Raw genomic sequence first — 23,915 nt, forward strand, 5'->3', positions numbered from 1 at the left:
TAAGTTTCAAACATTTCATTGCTTTATGGTTTGTTGATGCTAGAGTTCAACTGAATTTTGTTGTTGGGTTCACTTGTTGTCTATTTGCTTTTGCGCATGCGCGACTCCGATGGGAAAAGCTAAAAAAAAGATATCTAAAGAATATAGCGTGGAAAGTACTATGGAAAGGGGAACGAAGAGAGATAAAAAGATAAGATAAGAAATGATTTTTGTGTTTGGTTTTGTGGTTTTTATCGTACTTGTTGTTGTTCTGCTTTATTCAAAAATCGTTTTTAAAAAATAATATGCATTTAAAAATCTTACAAATGTTAGCAATCATCGATAAATCGATTAAAAATATATATAGATTTATATATATATATATATATACTTAGATCAAGCTGGCTTGTAAATATGCGCACACTTACATATCTTCTTTCTGTATCTGTATAAATATTTATTTCAGTATTTTTTTTATTATGTTATATATTATTTTTCTTCTTTTTAGATATTGCTTTTGAGTCTTTCATTTTGCTTTCTTTTTTTTTTGTATAGCTAAACATTTATTATGTATACAAAAATATATACGCATATTTCTGCATTGTTACAATTTATAAATATATATTTGCATTATTATTATCATTAGCGTTATAAAAATATTTCAAGTAGTTTTCTTTTTTCGTCTTTATTTCAAAAAAAAATTGCGCTAAACTAAAATGCCTAAGAACTAAACAAATAAATGCTAGAAGAAATATGACAAAATTGAAAAGTACAATTAAAATGAACTATAAATTGCTGGCGAAAATAGTTTTGCATTTTTTTTTTGTATATATATATAACGTAATTAAATTGCAATTAAATAATTATTGCTTATATAAATTGGAAATCAAATACAAAAAAAAAATATATAGTATTGTATATGGAAATTTGTATTGTTATCATTATTGTTGCTGTTGTTGTTGTTTGTTTTTTCTTGTTTTATTTTTCTTGTTACAAATCGTTTTGTAATTATTTCATTTGTTTACAAACTGCTTAATCAATGATCACAACTCTTAGCATAAATATTAATCGCATGTGGCATTTTTGCATTATAAATATATGTATGTATATAGTATATAAATGTATCTAGATACAATTGTATCTGCATCTACAGTTGCATCTTCATCAGGATGTGTATAAAAAATATGTATTAGCAAAAAATTCTTATTCTTCTTCTGTCTTTTAATTGCTTGCTGTCTTTTATTGCATACGAAAAAAAAAAATAATAAAATAATCATAAAGTATTTATCAAATTCTTATTGTTGTCTTTTATTGTTGTTTTTTGCCTTAGTTCCTGTTTTTGAATTCCAGCAGCGTCTGTTTAATTGATTGTCTTATTTCTTATATAGACAGCTGCCAGTCCAGGGCCTGGTGGGGATTTGTTTTTTTTATGTTTCTTATGTGTGAATTGTGCGTGTTTATATATGTGCGTGTGTGTGTGTGTATGTGTGTGGCTAGTATTGTTGTAGTTGCATTTCGAAAATGTTTTCAAGTGTTTTGCAATCTGGCGGCAAAACACTCAAAACAGAAGCGTTTACCATGGAATTCGTTGATATGTGTGTTCAATTAGCTCGTCATTAGCTCAAAAGGCCACGCCCCCTTCTCCCATCTCCCACCTCCTCGTTCTTCTTCCATCTCCATCTCTTTCTCATTCCATTTCATTTCGACTACGTGCAACTGCAAAGAAAAGAACAAGAAAAAGATAATTGATTGAGATTAATTAATGCGAAAACAATTTTCAATGAAGCATATTTAATTAATTATTCATGAATTGTTCGTCGGAAACTTTTGTGACACACTCCACACACAATTCAACAAGCATTAAAATATTGTAGTCGGAAATTTAAACAAAAAAAACCTTAACTCTAAAGTATTTTCACCTAAGTTTCTAACTGCTTCTTTTACCAGATACAATAAGATAAATTTGCCGTAATTAAAATAAAGAAATATATTAAAAAATATATATAACTATTATCTCCTTTCAAGCTGGTTTGCTTAAATTTACTATATCTATCATAAAGCAAGAGCTGCAGCAAGTTTCAATGAGTTAGGGACACTGAAAGCTGAGTTCGTTGAGCTCAGTTGGAGGAGGAGGAAATAAAAAACATGTTAGAAAGCTACAGTGTGCTCGACTGTGGAATAGTTAATACCCATTCTATATAAAAGCAAGCCATTGTGGTATTATTATTATTAAAATATACTAAATAATATACCACAAATACTAAAAATATACCGAATATTTGTTATATTGAGCACTGCATTTGAAATAATAGAAAAACAGTGCGATATTATTCTTAAAATATGCCTAAATAATATACCTCAATATACTACAAATATGCCAAATGTCGTATTTGGTATATCGATGAAGTACTACACTCGCACAGAATACTAAAAAAATACTAAAATATACCAATGGCTATATTTGGTACAAAGTAAACCATATATGCAGAGTAATAAAAAATACTAAAATAGTCAGAAGGTTGTATTAGTATAAAATATACCACATAAAAATACCATAATACTAAAAAATACTAAAATATACTGAAGGTTGTATTTGGTATAATATATTAAAAAGGTACATAAGAGTACAAAATATATTAGATATACAGAATACTACAAAAATACTGAAATATTCAGGAGGTTGTATTGGTAAAAAATATACCACCCTATCAAAAATACCATAATAGTAAAAAATACTAAAAATATACGGAAGGCTGTATTTGGTATAATATATTAAAAAGGTACATAAGAGTTAAAAATATACCAGATATACAGAATACAAAAAAAATACTGAAATATTCAGGAGGTTGTATTTGTACAAAATATACCACCCTATCAAAAATAACATAATACTAAAAAAATACTGAAGGCTGTATTTGGTATTTGGCTGTATTTTGAAATACTAAAAAAATACTGAAATATTCAGGAGATTGTTTTGGTACAAAATATACCAACTTGTCAAAAATACCATAATAGTAAAAAATACTAAAAATATACTGAAGGCTGTATTTGGTATTTGGCTGTATTTTAGAATACTAAAAATATACTGAAATATTCAAGAGGTTGCAATGGTACAAAACATACCACCCTATCAAAAATACCATAATACTAAAAATATACTGAAGGCTGTGTTTGGTATAATATATTAAAAAGGTACATAAGAGTTAAAAATATACCAGATATACAGAATACAAAAAAAATACTGAAATATTCAGGAGGTTGTGTTGGTACAAAATATACCACTTTATCAAAAATACCATAATACTAAAAATATACTGAGGCTGTATTTGGTATAATATATTAAAAAGGTACATAAAACTACAAAATATACCAGATATACAGAACACTAAAAAATATTGAAATATTCAGGAGGTTGTATTGGTACAAAATATACCACATTATCAAAAATACCAAATTACTAAAAAAATACTGAAGGCTGTATTTGGTATTTGGCTGTATCTTAGAATACTAAAAAAATACTGAAATATTCAGGAGATTGTTTTGGTACAAAATATACCAACTTGTCAAAAATATCATAATACTGAAAAATACTGAAAATATACTGAAGGCTGTATTTGGTATTTGACTGTATTTTAGAATACTAAAAATATACTGAAATATTCAGGAGGTTGTATTGGTATAAAATATACCACCCTATCAAAAATACCATAATAGTAAAAATACTAAAAATATACTGAAGGCTGTATTTGGTATAATATATTATAAAGGTACATAAAAGTTAAAAATATACCAGATATACAGAATACTAAAAATATACTGAAATATTCAGGAGGTTGTATTGGTATAAAATATACCACCCTATCAAAAATACCATAATAGTAAAAAATACTAAAAATATACTGAAGGCTGTATTTGGTATAATATATTATAAAGGTACATAAAAGTTAAAAATATACCAGATATACAGAATACTAAAAAAATACTGAAATATTCAGGAGGTTGTATTGGTACAAAATATACCACCCTATCAAAAATACCTCTTTCTATCTATTTCGTGCCACCACAAAGTTATAATACCCTTCTACACTATGGGTAGCGGGTATCAAAAAGTGTTACACGCCCATAAACGCTGCATTTATGAGCTGTAACAGCAGCTGTATATCATTTGAAGATGTTTATTTATCACCTTGGCAATAATTTCAGGTATGCAAAATGTCTAAAAAATCCATAAAAAATAATAATTTTGTTGGGGAAGCAAGTGAAAGCATGTAAGTGCCAGTTAAAATTATATAAAGAGCGAGTATTTTGGCGACGTATGCGTAATATTACGTATACGTCAGCTGCTTTCTTTCTTGTGGCTTTTCGCGCTAAACTTTGACACAATTATTAATGCCAATTAACTTGGCTATGTTTTGCGCTGTTGTTGTCTTTGGTTAATTGAAAGTAATTAATGCAATTAAAAATGCTATAGAAATGAGCAAATAAACTGACTTTTTTGCTCTTTCCTCGCTGTTCTCTGTTCACACACACACACACATAATGTGCGTGTCTACAACAATAACAAAAACAAAATAATACAGCGAATACATTTGCAGCAACTTGAAAACACACAATCGAATGCTTTTCATTAACGTTTTCAATTTCATTTTCGTTTTTCGCGTGTCGCTTAGTTTTTGTTTTTGTTTTCTTTGGAGGCTGTTTTTGTCATTTCCCATTCATAGAACAAACTGCTTGCGACAGTTTTGTAGCTGAGTTTTCATTCCCATTCATTGATACCTACATATAAACTATACAATAAATTGGCGGTCACAGTTCTCGCGTGAATGTTTAAAAAAAAACAACGAAATATGTGGGTGTATGTTGTGTGTATTGTGGCGAGGCTGTAACTGCCACAGAGCTTGCCCCTTCTCTGCGGCGTAACATAAATTGTCGCTGTTGTTTAAGCTATACCCTAACAAAGCTCACAGAGAGGGGTTGCATGGGCTGAGACACAAAAAGGATAATTATAAAGCTAGTTACTAAGCTTAAGTAGTTTTAAATTTCTTACTTTCTCTGCAGCTCATAATATTGTTAACTTTTCTGCCTTTTTCGATTATTTCTTGACATTTTTCTGCTTTATATAAAACACAATATTTTGGCTGCAGTCCATTTTAAATAGCTTCTCTTTGGCTTAGGCTTAGATTATGACGTTGACTTAATATTCTGAAAATTTCAGCATAGTTGCATTGAAAGTGTTTAAGAAATTGTTGTTTATATAGAGAAGGAAATTATACCCGAGCAGAAATGTAAGAGAGAGTGTAAAATTATATGTTATAAGCAGTGTTTACTTATTATCGATATATATTTGCACTTGTAGATACAAATATATTTAGATAACTTCCACAATTGTTTTTACAGGGTATGCTGCTGTTCGAATAGACCGAACAAGTGCAATGTCTCTCACTTTAATTGCGAATTAAGTACATCAAGCTGCAATTGGGGTGTAAAAGTATGTGTATGTGTGTGTGTGCAAAGTGATCTGAAATGAATGTGTGTTAATTACAACACTTTATCACTTGTTGCCACATGTGGCAGGCAGACACTCATCAGCATCTTATCAACGTTCAGCACTTGCTTTTTAGGCTGTTGTTACGTCGCCTTCACTCACTCAAATAAAATGAGAGAAGCGAAGCGAAGAGAGAGGGAGAGAGAGAGCGAGAGAGAAGACTCGATAAGATAAGGAACTGGCACGTCGAAGTAACTTACGACAAACGGAAGAGGGCGAAGTACTATATGTTGCCTAACTTCTAATTGGCATTGTATGTACGCACTACAACAACAAATACAACTACAAACAACAACAACTACAAACAAACCTTAGACGAAGACATAGAGCAAAGGGAACGAAGCAGAGGCAAAGACGTTGACATGGTAAACATGCTGACACTTGAGCAAGTGGAAATTGCTGATTAGAAATAAAAATGGAAAAAAAAAAACGAAAAAAGAACAACAAAAAACATCAAATGGGAATTTTGAACTAAATTCTAGTTTATGATAGTCGACTTTGGCTACTCTGCAATCAGAGTAGTGCTATAAAATATTATGGAAGTTGTCAAGGAATGCATAGCATATCTTTTAATATACAATCTACATAATAAATGCGTTAAAAGAAGCTACTAAACATATGTTTACACATATAATATATTAGAAAGGGTATAAATGAAGCGTTAAGAACTCCTAAAACTATAGGTTATACTTAAAAAATAATGTAAATCTCCATCTTACAGGGTATTGACAAGTCGCATTGATATATTTGCGTTATTATTTTGCATTTTACATATGGTCAACTAAGTCAATACCCTGTAATAACCAAAATGTGCAGAGCCTTCAAAAATATCGTGTTCTGTATTTTCTCTTAATTATCTGACGTCTGCTTCTTCTTCTTCTTCTGTCTTGTTGGCAAAGAGTCGCCCTCGCAAAATGCCCTGAACTTGTGCCGTCGCTCTCGTTGTTGTTGTTGTTGTTGTTATTTGTGTTGTTGCTGGTCAAACCAGTTTGCATGCAGATCCAATCCACTTACAAAAACAAAAACAACAATAAAAGAGCAGAAAAGAAGTAGAAGAAACTCTGGAATGTTGCTTGATACAAGCGAGACGGACACATGCATGCATACATACATACACACATAGTCAAGCTGAACTCAAGACGCTACGCATGCGTCGCCGTCGACGGCGCAGTCGCTGCTAGTGTGTGTGTGTGTGTCTCGCTTACGCGCATGCACAAAACACAAAAAGATGTAACAAAGCGAGCTGCTTGCGTTACGCTTAAATGAGCGCGTAAGACCAGCAGTTTGGCTCTCTCTCTCGCTCTCGCTCTCTTCTTGCTCTCTAAGCTGCTGCTGCGGACGGTGGAAGAAAGCGCGTGGTTCTAGTACGAAAGCTTTTTTTACATGTGTATTCCATTTATTGTTTGTCGATGTGTGTGTGTGTGGTTTTTTTGATTTTTATTAATTACTGTTTGTTTTGTTTGTTGTTCGTTGCAGTTGTTAAAGTAAACAAAAAAAAAATAATTAAACATAATACAAACTAAGCGTTATAAATGTATTTATAAATTGATGACAAAAAAAAAGCAGATCGTTATTTTGTATAAAATAAAGTTAATTGCATATTAGATTTATAGTTGGCTTTCAATTATGAACTAAAACTTTAAGCTAATTGTGTCTTTTGCATGCGCACTCTCTCTCTCTTTCGATCTCTCTACAAGTAGTTAGTGTATGTATATGGATGTGTGTGTGTGGGTGAGACTTGTGTGGAGCTGTGTGTGTTGGGGAAGGGGGGAAATATTTTAACTTACGGTCGCCTAGCACTGAGCCTAGGTCCGACTCTCGTCGACGTTCTCATTCCCATTCCATTTCCATTTCGTTTCGTCTTCTTCTTTAACTCCTGCCATCGTCGCCGTCGTCGTTGCTCTCTTCAGTTCTCTGTCATCGTCGTCGTTTCATCTCGCTTCCACTCGCACTCCACAACATTATGTTCGCTTAGGCATCAAAGGGTTGCTTGTGTGCACTCTGCCCATCGCCGCCCATTTCACGCGATAGATCCGATATCACCTCCTTGTAGATCAACGGATCGATATTCTTGCCCAGCTGATAGAGCAGGAACCAATCGCCAATATTGCATTTGTTCGCCACCGTTTCCACTTCATCGCTTTCCGCCAAACGCGAACGGGCGCGCAACAGGAGATGACGGAGCTTGGGTCCAACGACAACAGCGATGCGATAGACGAGCGAGATGCCCGACAATATGCTCAGGATGATGAACCAGAACCACAAGAACACATAGATCTTCTCGTTAACAATGTTCAATGGCAACACGCAGAGACCATCGAATTTCTGCACACTTCCGGATGGACCATATTTGTGGAACGTACATTTGGTGACCTTGGGAAATACCTTAGCCATGGGATCGATACGATCGTCGGGCTCCATTTCCGTAAACTTGAGCACATCGCTGCCGTATGTGCTGAATTCGCCATCCAAAAAGAAATCGACGAAATAGATCTGAGCGATCACGTTGACGAAATTGAGGGCTTCGCAGACAAAGAAACGGAATGCATAGAAATTGTGACGATTCAGATTGCCAATGAAATAATCGACCAATATCTTTTTGCGATCATTCTTGCACTCATCGTTCACAATCGGACTATTGAGATCCATCACAAGCATCTTCAAGCGGCCGCCTTCCCACGATTTCCACAGATAGCGCGGCACATAGAACAAGATGGCTTGGAAGAAGAGCACAAAGCACACCCATTGATAGTATTTGTGATATTTGACCTTATCCTGTCCATCCACATGTGATCCCACGCCGGGTTGCACAACATCGCGACCGGTGATGCCAGTGAGACGCTCCGGTACGGTGAATGTCGAATAGATCCAGCAATATGTGTCCATAACCCCGAGGGGAATTTCATCGACAATGCAATCGATCGGATCACCGATGTATTGGCGCGAAGTGACGAGCAGCGAGAAGGCGATCAGGATGATCACCGTTGCCTTGTAGTGCATGCGAAAGACATTGTTATCGATGCAGACCTGATCGATTTTCAGCAGCCCCTTAACGGAGCCGAATACATCAAACATTTTCGTTGGCTTTTTACAAAAAGATTTGTCGTCGAGTTTTTAAAGTTGAATTAAGTTGTTGAGTTTTCTTCTTTTTTTTTTTTGTTGCTTAGTTTTTTTTGTTAATAGTCTTGTATTTTGTTGCTTTAGATGGGTTTTTAATCACACGTCACTTGTCCAACATAACGCTTGAGTGTGCGCCTTGTTAATGCAGCTCTATAGCAACAGCAACAGCATCAGAGCAGCTGTGGCCAAATGCAGCACACAATCCAATAATTGTTCGCTCTTCGGTTGTTCGTTGGTTGCTGGTGGCTGGTGGCTCTCTCGACGCACAACTCTGCTACCGCAGCTCTTCGTTTTGTACTGATCTAAACGAATAAGCGTGGAACAGCAATTGCTCAATCCTCAACTTGGCGCGAGACAATGAGAAACGAAACACATACACTCTCACTCACTCACTCGCTCGCTTGGTCGCTCTCTCGGTCCCTCGCTCAACCACTCACAGCAAACGACAATAACAACAACAAGACGTTGGTTCACAAGTAGTTTTGAGTGCAATGCGTGTGTAATGATGCTGTTGCGCTGCCGCTGCTGCTGCTGCTACTGCGGCTTTGCTGGTTGTTCGACAAAATGTAACAGAACGCAAAAAAAACGCAAAAAAAAATTGTAACCCAACAAACAACAACAATGCGTTTGTTGTTTGTGTGTTGCGTGGTTCTTTTTAATGGTCGTGGGTGCTGTATAGATTTGAAACGCCGTCACAGCAGCGGGCACTAAGCGCACTCTTCGAATAGAAAATTCAAACTGAGCCCAAGTAAACGCGCAGCTAGCTGGTCGCGAGTGTTACTCCTGAGTGTGTGTATGGGTGAGAGAGAGCGAGAGAGCGGCACTTAAGACCCAACTGAGTCGTTTCTATTCCATATTATCGCGCGCGCACAAGTTGCGAGAGAGCGCAACAGAGAGTACCTGAGTACGTGTGCGTATGCGTGTGCATGTGTGTGGCTCCAGGTAAACTTGCTTTTTTGGGGTGGATCTTGTTGAGTGAGACACACACACACACACATACAGGCAGGCACAAATGGACACGCACATACACAAGCATAGTCTTTGTGTCTGCAGTCAGACCTGTTTGTCTGTATTGTTGTTGCTCTTACTGTCGCTGCGCTGCTTATGCTGGCAGAGCGCGCAAACTGTTGCCCATAAACATGATTTAGTGGACGCAGCGCAGCAGCCCGCTATCGAGTTCAATCCTCAAACGCGTCTCTTGAGTGAGCACTGTGAGAGAGAGATAGAGAGAGAGAGAGCGGGGGTCAAGTGGCATTTGGCTGCTTGTGTTGCTGGGGCAGTTGTGGAGTCAAGAAGAGGCAAGGGGCAAAGGGGATTCAGTAGCAACAGCAACTCATGACTCAGTGATGCCATGCTTAAAGTGTCGCCATTTTTTCTTTGGGCCAACTCGCCGTATTTGGACTTGGCCAACACAAACGAGACACACACACACACATACACACTTAAGAAGTGCTGCATTTTTTTCGAGCTCTGCATCTGGCAACGCCTGCAAGATCAGTCTGGCAACATTGTTTGCGGCTTATGCGCGTAATTTGGACATGAAGAGCATAAAATATGACAAGCTGGCAACGCTGTTTGGTTAGAACATTGGCGATTTATGACTGCAATTGATTGCAGCATAATAATGTGTTTTAATAACGCAGATGAAACAGTCTGGCAACATTGTTTTGTTTAGTAAAATGACTTAGTGGCAACGCTGTATGCTACTTTTACTGCAACAACTCGGCTTAAACCGCTTCTTTGATTATTTAGTAGTTTGTTGTAGCAACAGTCTGGCAACGCTTGCCTCTTAAGTGGCAAATAGTTTAGCGTTTCACCGATATTAAGATAAAGATGCTCTATTCAGGTGTGTGTGGGTGTAGACTCAATATGCAGCCAGTCTGGCAACGCTGCGGCAGCTGCAGCAGCACCCAATGCACTGCCAAAGCATCAATGTATGTGTTTGCTGTGTTTATGTAACTCTCAGGCAGCGAAGAAACTAGCAAAGCCAAGACCGAAAACGAAGTTGAAGACCAAGACGAAGAGACATGGATGAAGACAAGAGTAAAGGCAAAAACCAAGACGAAGACGAAGACCAAGACGAAGACGAAGACCAAGACGAAATACGAAGAGTTCTCGGAATTCGTCAATTGAGTGTTTGCAATGAAATGGAATGAAGTCGACTCGAAGTCGACTCGAGTGGAATCCCAGTCCACAATGCACAAAAGAAACAAGTTACTGCGAGATACAAAACCTACACACACACATATATATTTGTATCTGTATCTGTTGGCTACGTGCTGCAGTGTCTTCAGATACAAAAGCGACTTGAACATTTTTCATTTGCTTTGCTTTCACTGCATTTTACATTTCTGTGTGTGTTGTACTTTAATGTTTGTCTACCAAATGCTCATTTACCTGTTGATCACTTCCAAAGCCATTACAAAAACGACCTCAACTATCCCAGCTACCTGACTGACTGTGTGTATCTTTCAGATACATTTTCGAAACGCTTAATCAATGGAGTTTCCCTTTTCGCCCTCACACATTACAACACAGCTATTGATCCTGTTTTTTTTTTTTTTGTTTTCTTACCTGTTCTTGTTCTCATTCTCATTTTCTTTTCTCACATTTCAAATTCTCTCAATTCCTTTTGTGGGATTGCTCTGTCCATAAATAACGCTTATAGCATTATCTTAATTATAAATTTAATACCAAATACTATTCTAAAAAAAAAAAACACAGTGGCAACGTTATCGCTATCCGTAACATTGCGACAATCTTACAAAGTGCCTCAAGAGACTCAAGTGCTGCTTGTTTCGTAATGCGACGATTTCACATGCTCCTCTTGATTGTACTACTATATTAATTATATTCCGTATTCCCCAGAGAATGACCAATATAAATATTAAATATGTTTGTAGTGACAAGTTCAAGCTTATCGCCACAAAACTCAGTTGCACAACCCAGCTGTGACATTGTACAAGCATTTGCTTGATCGAAAGACAATAGTTCGAAATCAGTTGACTACAAAATCAAATAATTAGTTAAAAATATGAATATATATATGCAATACATTTTTGAAATACTTTAATCTTTAAAGAATCAAATATTTTGTTATATTACATGCAACTAAAATGTTGTAAATAATTCGACAAAGATAGATAGATTTGATATATAAGATTTCAATTGTGATATCCATAAACAATATTTTGTAAAAATAATATGCAACCACAATTATCAAAAAACTTCCAGCAAGATTCTTATGCTTAAATCTGCTTGAAGATTTAATTGTTTTTCAAAATAATATAGAAATAATTTTTGAAATACTTTTGCCAAAATCTTAACAGTTAAGTCCTTAAGCAATCTTAAAGAATAAAAAACTATAGTATGCTAAATCATTTACTTTATAATCATTTTCAAACTATTATATTTAATTAAATCAGCTAAATCGCTAACCATTTTTAAAGAATATAGAATGCTATAAATTCATGATTATAATCACTATTAATAAAATTGTAAGCGAAACTAAATAAATTATCGAACTGATATCGATATCAGTGCGCAAATCGTATCGAATTGCATAAGCTCGGACACAAAATATACTATATAGATTTGATTTAATAGGCCTACTTCAATTCGCACGCTCATAAATCCATTAGATACGCGTACATTGCCAAATTTATGGGGCCTATAAATAGCCAGACAGACTTATAGCACTTCACATGTATAGAAGATATACACATCTATCTACACACATAATTGATCATATCGTTTATCAGATCGCAGCTTGTTGTTGTGATCGTGGTAGGCGTCTTTCATTTTGTGTATTTTTGGCATAAATCAAATCACATCAAATCAAATTAAATCAAATCAACGCCTTGGCGCGACGACTCAATCGCTTCAGAAGCCGCATCAAAAGCAAAGCAAACAACCAAAATAGAAAACAAAAAAGAATTCACAAATCTCAGATCTCAGATCTCCCCTCGAAGTAGGAAGATAAGAAGCTCGAGCCGCTGCATAAATATTTAAACAAATTGGCTAAAAACGATCTCAGAGCGAGCTGTCACTCAAAGAGATATTATAACAGCAGCCTTAAAATATGTTTCACGTTACGCATATACCCTGTAACCTCAGTGAACTTGGATATCAATAAAGGTAGCGTTATGAAATTTTGTCTACAGTTCGTATAATGATTTTTCAATAGTATTTTCTAATACTTAATTCCTAAAGTCATACCAAGCCTCAGCGAACTCGGCTATCAATTGAACTAGCATTATGAAATTTTGTCTGCAGTTCGAATAATGATTTGATGATGAAAAGATTTGTCTGTTCATAAAGTAGATTAACTACCCTGCAATGTCACTAAAATTGCTTATAACCTCAGTGAACTCGGTTATAAATCAAGTTAGAGTTATGAAATTTTGTCTGCAGTTCATATAATGATTTTTCAATAGTATTTTCTAATACTTAATTCCTAAAGTCCTACCAAACCTCAGCGAACTCGGCTATCAATTGAACTAGCATTATGAAATTTTGTCTGCAGTTCGAATAATGATTTTTAATAGGTTTGTCTGTTCATAAAGTTGATTAACTACCCTACAATGTCACTAAAATTGCTTATAACCTCATTGAACTCGGTTATTAATCAAGTTAGAGTTATGAAATTTGATATTCAACTTGCCTAAAGACTTTTAGAGTGATATTTAACAAAGCTGTTTGATTCTCCACTTAATTGCCTCAATCAGCAAGTTGAACATTATTAGATAATCATTTATTTTATAAGAAATTTTGTGTAAGAGATTTTATTTTTTTTTTTTTCGAAACAATATCTATTCAGTCAAGAATCATACTTCAACTGTTTCTGCAAGTTGTAAATACCCGATAAGTGGTCTTGCGTTTTACAGGGTATGTAGTTGATCAGACACGCTTCACTTAGGCTTACCTACTTTATGTTTACTTGTCGAAGAGATTGTGAGACTCTGATTGCGTTTTCAGCACATGTTAATTTAAGCATGAATCAATCGTTTGGCAACAGAGCGAAAGAGTCAGACACACAGAGCGAGAGAGAGAGATAGACAATCAAATAGGGGGAATCTCTGCAATAATACGATGCTTGGCGAATTTCGATTGCTTCGTCATTGCAAATTCACCGAATTTTCATCTTCGTCATCGAATCTGGTTTCTCTTTTAAAGCTTCGCTCTGTGGAATTCAATCACTTCCTCCAACTGAACGCGGATAGCAACAACATGCAAGATACATTACTTATAGTGTTATTTATTTTCATAAATTATCTCTTTTTGTCACTTTTGTTTTTCAGTTGGCGCCACGACATAAAAAATATGTGGCGAATATTATTTTTATCACTTCGTATCGGGTTTGTTTGAATTGATAAATTTTGATGACGGCACAATTCAATAAAGAAGTTGGCGAGCTAAGAAAGTCAATGAAGATCAGTGAGATTCTAAAGAGTATAGTATTAAGATGTAGTTAACAAGAAAAAACACTTAAATAAAGTATGTATACTTATTAAAATATAAGAAAAATCTATTTGAAAATGTTCTTACTAACAATACATTTAAGCAGTTGAATCATTCAACTTTTCTGACATGCGAGCAGTATTAAAGGTTAATATATCAATAATTCTTATATATATTATATTATAAAAGTGCAATACGTGATAAAGAACATGCTTAAGGAATATGTTATATAGATAATGGTTTATTCTTTGATTATTTAATCCATTTTATGGCTTAAGTCTGTTAAGTGTTGCTTCGTATTCCTTTGTTGTTTTATATATATAAAGATTCTACATTTATTCTCTGACATTTATTCATTTATTCTCTGACTAACCTCATTGAACTCAGTCACTATTGAAGCTATAGGCTCAAAATTGTTTATATAGTAAACCCTTTAGAACTCCTACTCCTTCACTCTTCACTCTTTTATACAAGTATATACTACACTGACTAACCTAATTGAACTCAGCAGCTATGAAAGCTGTAGGCTTCAAATTTTGTATATAGCTTGCTGTTTAATATAACAATATAATTCAAATGACATTTAAATGAAATATTACAATATTATTCAAATGACATTTAATTGAAATATGGATTATTTTTCTTGATATACGTTTTTTACCAAACCCATTTACAGCCATAATATTAAAGCTCGTTACTTGGAATTTGACATACACATATTTTATGACTCTAACTACAAATTCTGAAAACTTCAACAAAAAAGAAATGAAAAAAAACTGCTCTTGTAGTCTAGGCAAGTCGAGCACACTCGACTGCTCATGAATCATATTTGATTTGCTGTTTGGTTCATTGCGCAAATGTTTCAGCAAATATCGAAAAGACTTTCACTTTTTGTTTTTGCAGTTCTGACTTGTTGCAACTGCAGCAAATTTGTGATTACACGTTCTCTGCACCATTGTTTAGCTAATTGTAATTGTATCTCAAGCTGAGGTGCGACGTTTTTATTTTTTTTTTTAAATCGCATTTGTTGCTGGGTTTTTGAATCGTTTTTTTTTTGTTAAGCTAAGTTGTTTCGTCATTTTTTTGTGCGAGCCTTGCATGATTGGTTCGCATTTCGATTTCTTTTGTGGTCGACAGTATTTAAATTTCGCCTGCAAGTAATTCAATGCGTTACGACAAAGACAGCGCTAGGAAGTGGAAAGGGAGCATGGAACTTTTAACTTGCGCATGTTGCAAGTCGTCGTCGTTGAGTATCAATCAATGAACTTTGTCACCCAAATGTAATTGACTTTCCCCCCTGCCAGCAATTGCAACACACATTGAAATCAGAGAGAGAAACCATAAAGAATGGAGAGGGAAATTAACTAACTAGACCTTATCTATAGCGCATTTCAGGGCAACCAGTCAGCCAACTAAAATTGTACAAATTACTAACGGCAAAGCAAAACCAAACAAAAACAAAAGCAAAAGGAAAAAAAAAAAAACAAAAATACCATATTTAATGCGTAACAGGCTTTCCTATCTATAGCCACGGACATGGACAATCTTATCCGGTCGCAGACTTCGAAACACACAAAAATTGGTAAGCTTAATAATACGCTCGACCGCTTACCTATTTAGTAAAAGAATGCCCGGAGTTATATAAGCGAGAAACCTAGCTATAGATACAGTCAGTCACAGATAAAGATACAGATTAAATTATGCATAGCAAGGTGAGAGGGAAGAACACTCAAACACACACACACACACACAACATTGTGATAAGTTAAAAAAGACTTTGTGACAAAAAAAAAAAGAAAAAGATACTAGGCACCTGTGTGTTGTGGACAGACAGACAGACAGACAGACAGATAGTTGGAAGATAGCTATCTATCTAGAAGACAAGACACTGATTCAGTTGCATATTTATAGAAAACAGCACAAATTATGACTCGAAACAGTTTCAAGATACAGTTGACAATAAAAATATTAAGAAAACAGACAGCAACGGCAAATTAAAGCATGGCATGCACTGTCAAAGATAAACACCGATGAAGAGTTGCAGATACAGTTCTATCTTTGGCATACAGATACAGATTGAAGTGAAGATATAACTTCAAGAAGCTCCCGTTATAAATTCACATATAACGAAATAAGAGCAGCTACACAGAAAGAACAAAATGTGCTAAGATCAAGAATAAAATCATCAAAATTTTGATTGAAGATTTTTTCAAACCTAAAATCTTATTTCAAGGTTTTTCCTTTAAATCGAAAAAATCTTAAGTGTACAATCTAGAATTTTTTCTCTCTGTGTATATTCACAGATAGAAAAAGAAGAAACTATGCTACACAATATTAGTTTAACTTTCAAAATTTAAAGACACAACTTTCGACAGCTCAAAAATATGAAATAAGTAAACACGAATATAGAAAATAAGATATAGATAAAAATACTATACCAAATATCATAATACAAAATAGGAAATTATGGTCTAAAAATGTGAACGTTTAGTTTAAACTTAAATTGAAATAAATATGCAATGTACTTTAGTAATAACTTCTCGATAGATAAATAAATATAAAGAAGAGACTCTCAAATATTTACAGTTGTGATCATTAAAATAGCAGTGCTTATATATTATTAAATATAACTAAAACATAAAATGCTTTAAACAAATTTACAAATTTACTTAAATGGAAGTACTCAATTTAATTCCAAAGCTGATGCAGATCTTACAAATTGTGTAATTATTAAAAAGAAACATTAAGGTCTCAATACAAGTTACAAAACCTACACCTCAGCTCAGCTCGGTAAATTAATGAATTTCAGTCTGAAGATACGACAAAAGATACTCAAATAGATACAGATAACAAGTCACTGGAGATAAGTCTAGGAAGGTCTGTAATGGATTGTATTGTATGCTAGAGTGTCGTATCTCATTGTGAGTTGTGTTGTTGCGTTGTTTATCGTGGTGTCAATCATCTGGGAACACACAGTGTCAAATATTGACTTATCACGATTAGTTGAGGACACGCACTTGGATTGACGTAGTTGAGTTGTAAATGTCGCATAATACTCATACTTGGGATTCACGATAAGATTCCCCCGAAGCCGAATGAATGCTACTCACACATTTTGACTGAGAATTCTATTTTCCACCTTATTTTGATATTGCTAATGAGTTCCGCTAAATTAAAACGGGGCAGATACAAGAAGCATTTTTTTAGACCCGGTGCCTAGTACGGTTTTTACCGACTAAAAATGAATCAGTCATGACGCAAAAACTGATTTAAAACTGAAAAGATACTAACTACATACTAGTCACGTTCCCCCTTTCATTTTCTTGCTGACCGAGTCATATTCTAAGCCCAACACTGATCTCTGTCAATATGTTGTTGTCCGATTCGATTTCAACTGATAAAGTACAAATTGTCAGAACGAGGTCAGAGAGCGCTTCAAGCGAAATGTTTGCGCTCTTTAAGTCGAGTGTTTTGTCCCCAAAACTTGAACCATTTTCTGTTAGCTTGTGTGTTAAATCCGTTGCCTAAAGCTATAAATCTTTCACTGCTTAGTGGCGATCTTATTTTATTTGTTTGTGTGAATAACTGAACCAGTTTTTGTTTGTCCAAGCTAAAAAGCAAGATCTAACAGCAATTCTTTGTTGCTTATATAAAAGTGTTTTATTTTTTCGCTTTCCTTTGTTCAAATCTCTTTTAAAAATAGTTGCAGTATTTTCTTGAAGTTAATTTTGCAATTTTAACTTTTTACAATTATTTTTGAGAATAATTCTTCATTAAAGACTGATATAATTTAGTTTATTCAGTGTTTTATTGATGTACAAAGATAGGACTATCGATAACTATTTTTGCCAGATGCATATCTAACAAAGACATTTTCTTAACCATGCTTAGAGAATTAACTCTTAAATTTGTTTTTTGGCTCTCGTATTTCAATTGTCACTAAGATAAGCTCCAACAACCGTGCGACCTTCCCAACCTTACCATCAACCATCTATTCGCAAGTTTGCAATTTTAACTTCTTAAATTTGTTTTTTTTTCAATTAAAAACAGTTTTAAACTTAAATTTGTTGTCTAGCTCTCTTATTGCAGCTGTCAGCTAAGAAAATCCCCAAACAGCCTTCCAACCCTCCCAACCCTACCATCAACCAGCTGTAACAGTGCCTAAGACCGAATTGAAAAATTCTTTAATAAACTCAACTTGGAGTCAAAATTTTGTTATATTATGAGACCAATGTATTTTTATTTTATTTCAACATTTCTTACATTTTGGGTGATTCAATATAATATAATATATTTCAATATCTAACTGCAAAGCCTAAAAAACACTAATCTATGCCAAGAAGTGTTACATTTATCGCCGGTGCAGTCTCATTAGTTGAGAAAACTACCATTAAACACAGTTTATAATCTCAGCCTCCTAGACCTTACCGACCACCTTCACTTTGCACTCAATTAAAAAAAAAACTCATTTGGTGGAAGCAGGACAAGCGACACTCTATTGAGAGAGAGTAGAATGCGAGCAGATTTAAGTAGAATTTTCTAGCTTCTACTCTCTGCAAATTGAAGAACTTCCTAGTTTCTTCTCTCTGATATTACCAATTGACTCTCAACTGCAGAGCAGCCAAATATAATAAACTCAATAAATGTGCTTAACTCTTTTTTTTATTGTCTCTTGTAGTATTATCTTATCGTTGTCGCATTTTGGCGCTCACAACAGCTTTTTTTCTATATTTCTTTTGGGGCAGATCGGCACTTAGCGGAGATAGGGTTGAGTTTGATGATAAGGCTTTTCATTACTCGCACTCGCACGATCGTTTCGACTGACTGGCCAACTGGCGTAACTGTGCATAGCCTTGCAGTGTGCGGACAACAGCAACGATACGAGGAGCTTCACGCACGTAAATCCCAAAAAAAAAAGCGAACAATCGAAATACAAATACAGAAGCCCACGGACACGGAGGTCTGATATCAGACCGAAAGAAACGTTCTAAACATGCTTAGCACATTCGCTTCGGTTAAGCAATATCTGAAGTTCGATTTATCGCGTGTGATTATCGATAATATTGTGTTTAAGCTCCACTACCGTTGGACCTTTGTCTTGCTGCTGGTGGCAACCCTATTGATTACCTCGCGCCAATACATTGGCGAGCACATACAGTGCATATCCGATAATGTGGTCGCTCCTGTGATAAACACCTTCTGCTTCTTCACGCCCACGTTTACAGTGGTAAGTATTCATTTCGTTAGATAAGATTTTTTCTACTTCAACTTTGTGGCGACTACTTTACAACTTATTTCTTGTGTTCAAGTGTTGTGGAATTTTACTACAAAATGTTAACCAATTTTTCGATCTTGTAATAATGATCAAAACATTTGGTATTTACCTTGATATCACTTAACATTAATATCATTTTGCTTCCTGCCACATTCTACAATTATTTCTATTATATAGAGATCTTCTATTTAATATTGATATTGATTTGTAGCAGCGGTACCACCTAGGAGGTCTGTTAGTGATTTTATTGAAATGCTCCTGCTTTCTGCTTCTTTCTTCCCATTCTCCGCATTATTTTTTTATTCTATTCTCTCTCTTCTCTTATAACTACATAGCTTTCTACTTCATTCTTCCCTCCCTCTGCGCTTTTCATTCATTCTCTTCGTTTATCTGTTCAACAAATTTAAAATGTTGTTTCATTTTGAGTTGGACAACCCTTTAGAACGTCCAATAAAGCCTTGTTCTTGTCAATTAACAATCACAGAGTTCTCAATGTCATCTCATTCACTCCATCATAAAGATCGTATATATTTCGCTATTACTATTGATTTGATAGCAAACGGTACCATTAAGGAGGTCGCATGAGTTTTTCTCCCAAATGAATAACCCTTTTCTTATCTGCTCATCAGGTGCGTCATGTGAACAACACAGCCCTCGAATCGGGCAGCATCTTTCAACCTGGCATCGGACCCTACAATCGTAATGAGGACAAAATCAAGCGACACGCCTACTACCAGTGGGTGCCATTTGTGCTCTTCGCTCAAGCTTTGTGCTTCTACATGCCACACATGCTGTGGAAGAAATGGGAGGGTGGTCGCATCAAGGCACTTGTCTATGGATTGCGTATGGTTGGATTAACGAAATATCTGAAGCATGACAGCATGCGAATTGGCAAACTCAATATACCATCGATGGCGGAGGCTGAGGAGCGTGTGATCAACATACGTCGTACGATGATTGATCGCATGCGATTGAATCAATCGTGGGGCGCACATTTGGTCTTTGCCGAGCTGCTCAACTTGTTCAATTTGTTATTGCAAATCTATTGGACGCATCGATTTTTGGGACGTGAATTTCTCACTTTGGGCATCAAAGTGCTGCGAGAACGTTGGGTCGACAAAATGGATGCACTCGATGTTGTGTTCCCCAAAGTGACCAAGTGCACCTTCTACAAGTATGGTGCCTCAGGTTCGTTGCAGGAACACGACACTCTGTGTGTGATGGCTTTGAACATTATGAACGAGAAGATTTATACCATTCTGTGGTTCTGGTATGCATTTCTACTGACCGTCACCGTGCTCGGACTTTTGTGGCGTCTCTTCACTGTCTTCTTCTACAAGAAGTAAGTTTAATTTGAGATTTTTATGTCCATCCGTCTGTCCGTCCGTTTATATAAACTCTTTCAACTCTAAAACTGTTTAATTTTGGAACAATATTGTGATGTAAGTTTGGCAAGCTTTGGAATGTCTGAAAGTTACATTCGAGTGTGCTTGACTATGACATACCCGTTACTCATTTTGAATACCAACAAAACAATATGAACACAGTATTTATACCAAAACAATACAGCTAATATATACTTAGGTATACCAACAAGTAAATTTAGTATAACGACATACCAAAACATTTAAAATATACCAAGCAAATATACCCAAAATATACTTTAATATCCCAACAAGTAAATTTAGTATAACATTTAAAATATACCGAACAAACATAGCCAAAATATACTTTAGTATCCCAACAACTAAATTTAGTATCACGACATACCATAACATTTAAAATATACCATATGTTATAACATACTTATAACATTATTTTAAACAGCTTCCAAGTAGTTAAAGCACTCAAACTCAAATTAAGGAGTCTTAAGTGTAGGACCCTAAAAGCAAAAATTTGCTAACATATTTAGTAACTAACCATTTCAATCTTTCTTTGCTTTCTTTCACTTTTAGCGTCACCTTTTCAAAATGGTCGTTATACTGGGCAAAGCCGGGCAAAATAGATGAATCCGATCTGAAGTCGGTTATACAGAAATGCAATTTCTCCAATTGGATGTTCCTGTTCTTCTTGCGTACAAATCTATCGGAATTCCTCTTCCAAAAGGTCATCTACCATCTGGCCAGCGAGTTCCCCAACGATCCGATACACGATAACGATATCAACGATTACAAGGCACGCGAAAGGGAAGCAGCTGGAAGTTCCGGAAGTACGGCAAAATATCCTTTACTCGAATCACTGGACACCGTGGATGCCCCGTTGTTGCATCATCGCGGCGGAGCGTCTGTTGCACCAAAATCACCCACAGATGGCGCCACGTTGCCTGCCTAATCGACATTTAATTTTATGTACATTAATTTAAGCTTTAGGCAATTAATTATGGATTTCTTTACACATTTTTTCTACAATACAATTTTTTTTTCTTTGTAAATGGTTTTTTCCCCCAAATAAATTTATTTTTAAGTTCTTTGGCTTTGTTTTCAAAACGGGTTTACACCAAAAAAAAAAAAGCAAACAAACAAAGATTGAAATACTTAAAAGTATTCAAATCAAGAGAGAAATAAAATGGCTGCGGGCCAGTTTAGAAATTGAAAAGAAACGTTAAAAGCAAACCGGCTGAGGCGATTCACCTTATCATGTGGGTGTGGCTCCATGTGGGCCAAATGTTCACAGCACCCCCATTTGATTTAATTTTTTTTCTTCTTTTTTTTTTGTCGACATTTACTTATCGGTATCGCTGCTTGACTTTGCATTCAACGCTCTTGACTGTGCTTTAACTGTGGCTTGACTGTGGCTTGACCCACTTTCCGTTGACACCGACAGCGACAACGACAATGAGGCGTGGCCCACTGTGGTTTTTGAATCCGAGATCAAAGATTTGGTCAGATTTGGTGTCAAGCATCTGAAGCTTGAAGCAAATGGAGGTCATGATTGAAATTACAGTTACTGATAACACAAATGCAATACAATCCTTACTATAACCAAATCGTGCTCAAAAAGTAATAATCAACTAAGTAATTATTAGTTCATCCAACCTTTGAATAATACTTTAAGTCCGCTTTTCAACTTCTTCATCAAACTTCAGATTATAAGCTTAACGACGCAAAATTTTAACTTCAAAACTGAAGCTGAGATCCATTTCTAAAAAAAAGCAAATATGTAAGTGCGGTATTAATTTAAAATATACCAAATTAATATACTGTAAAATACTAAAAATATACCAAAGACCATATTTAGTATCTAGATGAAGCACTACATTCGAAGTTAAAGAAAAATAGTACGGTATTATTCTTAAAATCTACCAAATTAATGTATCGCCAAACAACTAAAATATACCAAAGGCCTTATTTTGTATATCGATTAAGTATTGTATTCGAAATATACCGTAGAGCTCAAAATATACCAGATTGTTAGCCAAACCAGTTAAAACCCCATTGCATTAGGCATAATTTGCCATAGTTGAATGTTAGTACCCTTATAACAAAAACCCCTAACTAATTTCTACACGCTTTGCACTCAACAGAGATCCTGAGATTTTACGCAATTATGCACTTATATGGGCAGTCTGTCAATTTGTTGCTTTTAAAGCTGGTCACATTTCGACACTTTAACTTAAAGTTGGCAAGCAACAAGCAACAAAAAAATTGAGCAAAAACTTGAAAATCATCCATTAAATTCATTCGGTAGCCATATTTGTATACATGTAATTGCCAGTTAGTTATGACACCTGATCAGCGTGCCTTATTCGAGCACGTCTCCGCTTATTATCGTTAGATACCCTATGATGAAGCACAATGTGAAAGTCTAGCTTAGAACTCAAAGAAGTTTTTGTATAAACAATAAAATTAGTTCAAAGTTAATGCAAAAATTTGATTCTATAGATAAACTTTATAGTATTTCTTTAAAATTTAGTGTTATATACTTGGAAAGAATAAATTTCAAAAAAATAATAAAAAATGGTTTCTAAATTATCATACTTTTGTATTTTAGTATTTTCTTGAAATTTTATATGCTATAAAAGAATAAATTTCAAAAAAATAATAAAAAATGGTTTCTAAAATATCATACTTTTGTATTTTCTTGAAATTTAGTTTCATGAAAATAATAAAAGAAAAAGTTTTGCATTCATTGTAATTTTAAAGAAAAATCTACCCAACTTTAAATTTAGTATATATTTTATTGACTGACAGCATCTAGACATATCCAAAGTAAAAAAATTTAAAAACTAAAAAATCGATTTCGTTTGTGATTCTTTTTTAGGTATTTGACAATTATTATGATGTTTGCCAACTCGCGCGTCTATTTTGCGGTCAATGCCGACGAGTTGTATTCACTTTTGACTCGCTTGCTGTCCAAATACACAACGCACTCGCGCCGCGTTCCGCCTCCTCTGCCACGCCCCCTGCACCACTCTACTACCAGTGTTGTCCACGCCTCTTGTCTCCTTCTTGAGGCCTGACACTCGACATGTGTTTGCTGTCGTTTTAAGTAGTTGAGTTAATAGCAAAAAAAAAAAAAAAAAGGAAAATAAAGTGT

The 23,915-nt window shown here is 34.9% G+C and overlaps 2 protein-coding genes across 2 annotated transcripts; one reads left to right on the forward strand and one right to left on the reverse strand.

The window, feature by feature from the left end:
• Positions 1–518: 518 nt before the first annotated feature.
• Positions 519–9,342, reverse strand: LOC132795483 (innexin inx2). Its single transcript, XM_060806220.1, has 2 exons — positions 7,312–9,342; positions 519–1,695 (listed from the first exon to the last, which is right to left on the reverse strand). Exon 1 carries the CDS (start codon positions 8,597–8,599, stop codon positions 7,496–7,498), a length of 1,104 nt encoding a protein of 367 aa, XP_060662203.1. The 5' UTR covers positions 8,600–9,342; the 3' UTR covers positions 519–1,695; positions 7,312–7,495.
• A 9,595-nt stretch (positions 9,343–18,937) lies between these two features.
• On the forward strand, positions 18,938–21,841 carry LOC132796820 (innexin inx7). Its single transcript, XM_060808132.1, has 3 exons — positions 18,938–19,331; positions 20,009–20,721; positions 21,335–21,841. The coding sequence occupies exons 1-3, from the start codon at positions 19,098–19,100 to the stop codon at positions 21,708–21,710; spliced, it is 1,323 nt and encodes a 440-aa protein (XP_060664115.1). The 5' UTR covers positions 18,938–19,097; the 3' UTR covers positions 21,711–21,841.
• The last annotated feature ends 2,074 nt before the right edge of the window (positions 21,842–23,915 follow it).

This window comes from Drosophila nasuta, chromosome X (genome assembly GCF_023558535.2).
Source record: "Drosophila nasuta strain 15112-1781.00 chromosome X, ASM2355853v1, whole genome shotgun sequence".
NCBI classification, from domain to species: domain Eukaryota; kingdom Metazoa; phylum Arthropoda; class Insecta; order Diptera; family Drosophilidae; genus Drosophila; species Drosophila nasuta.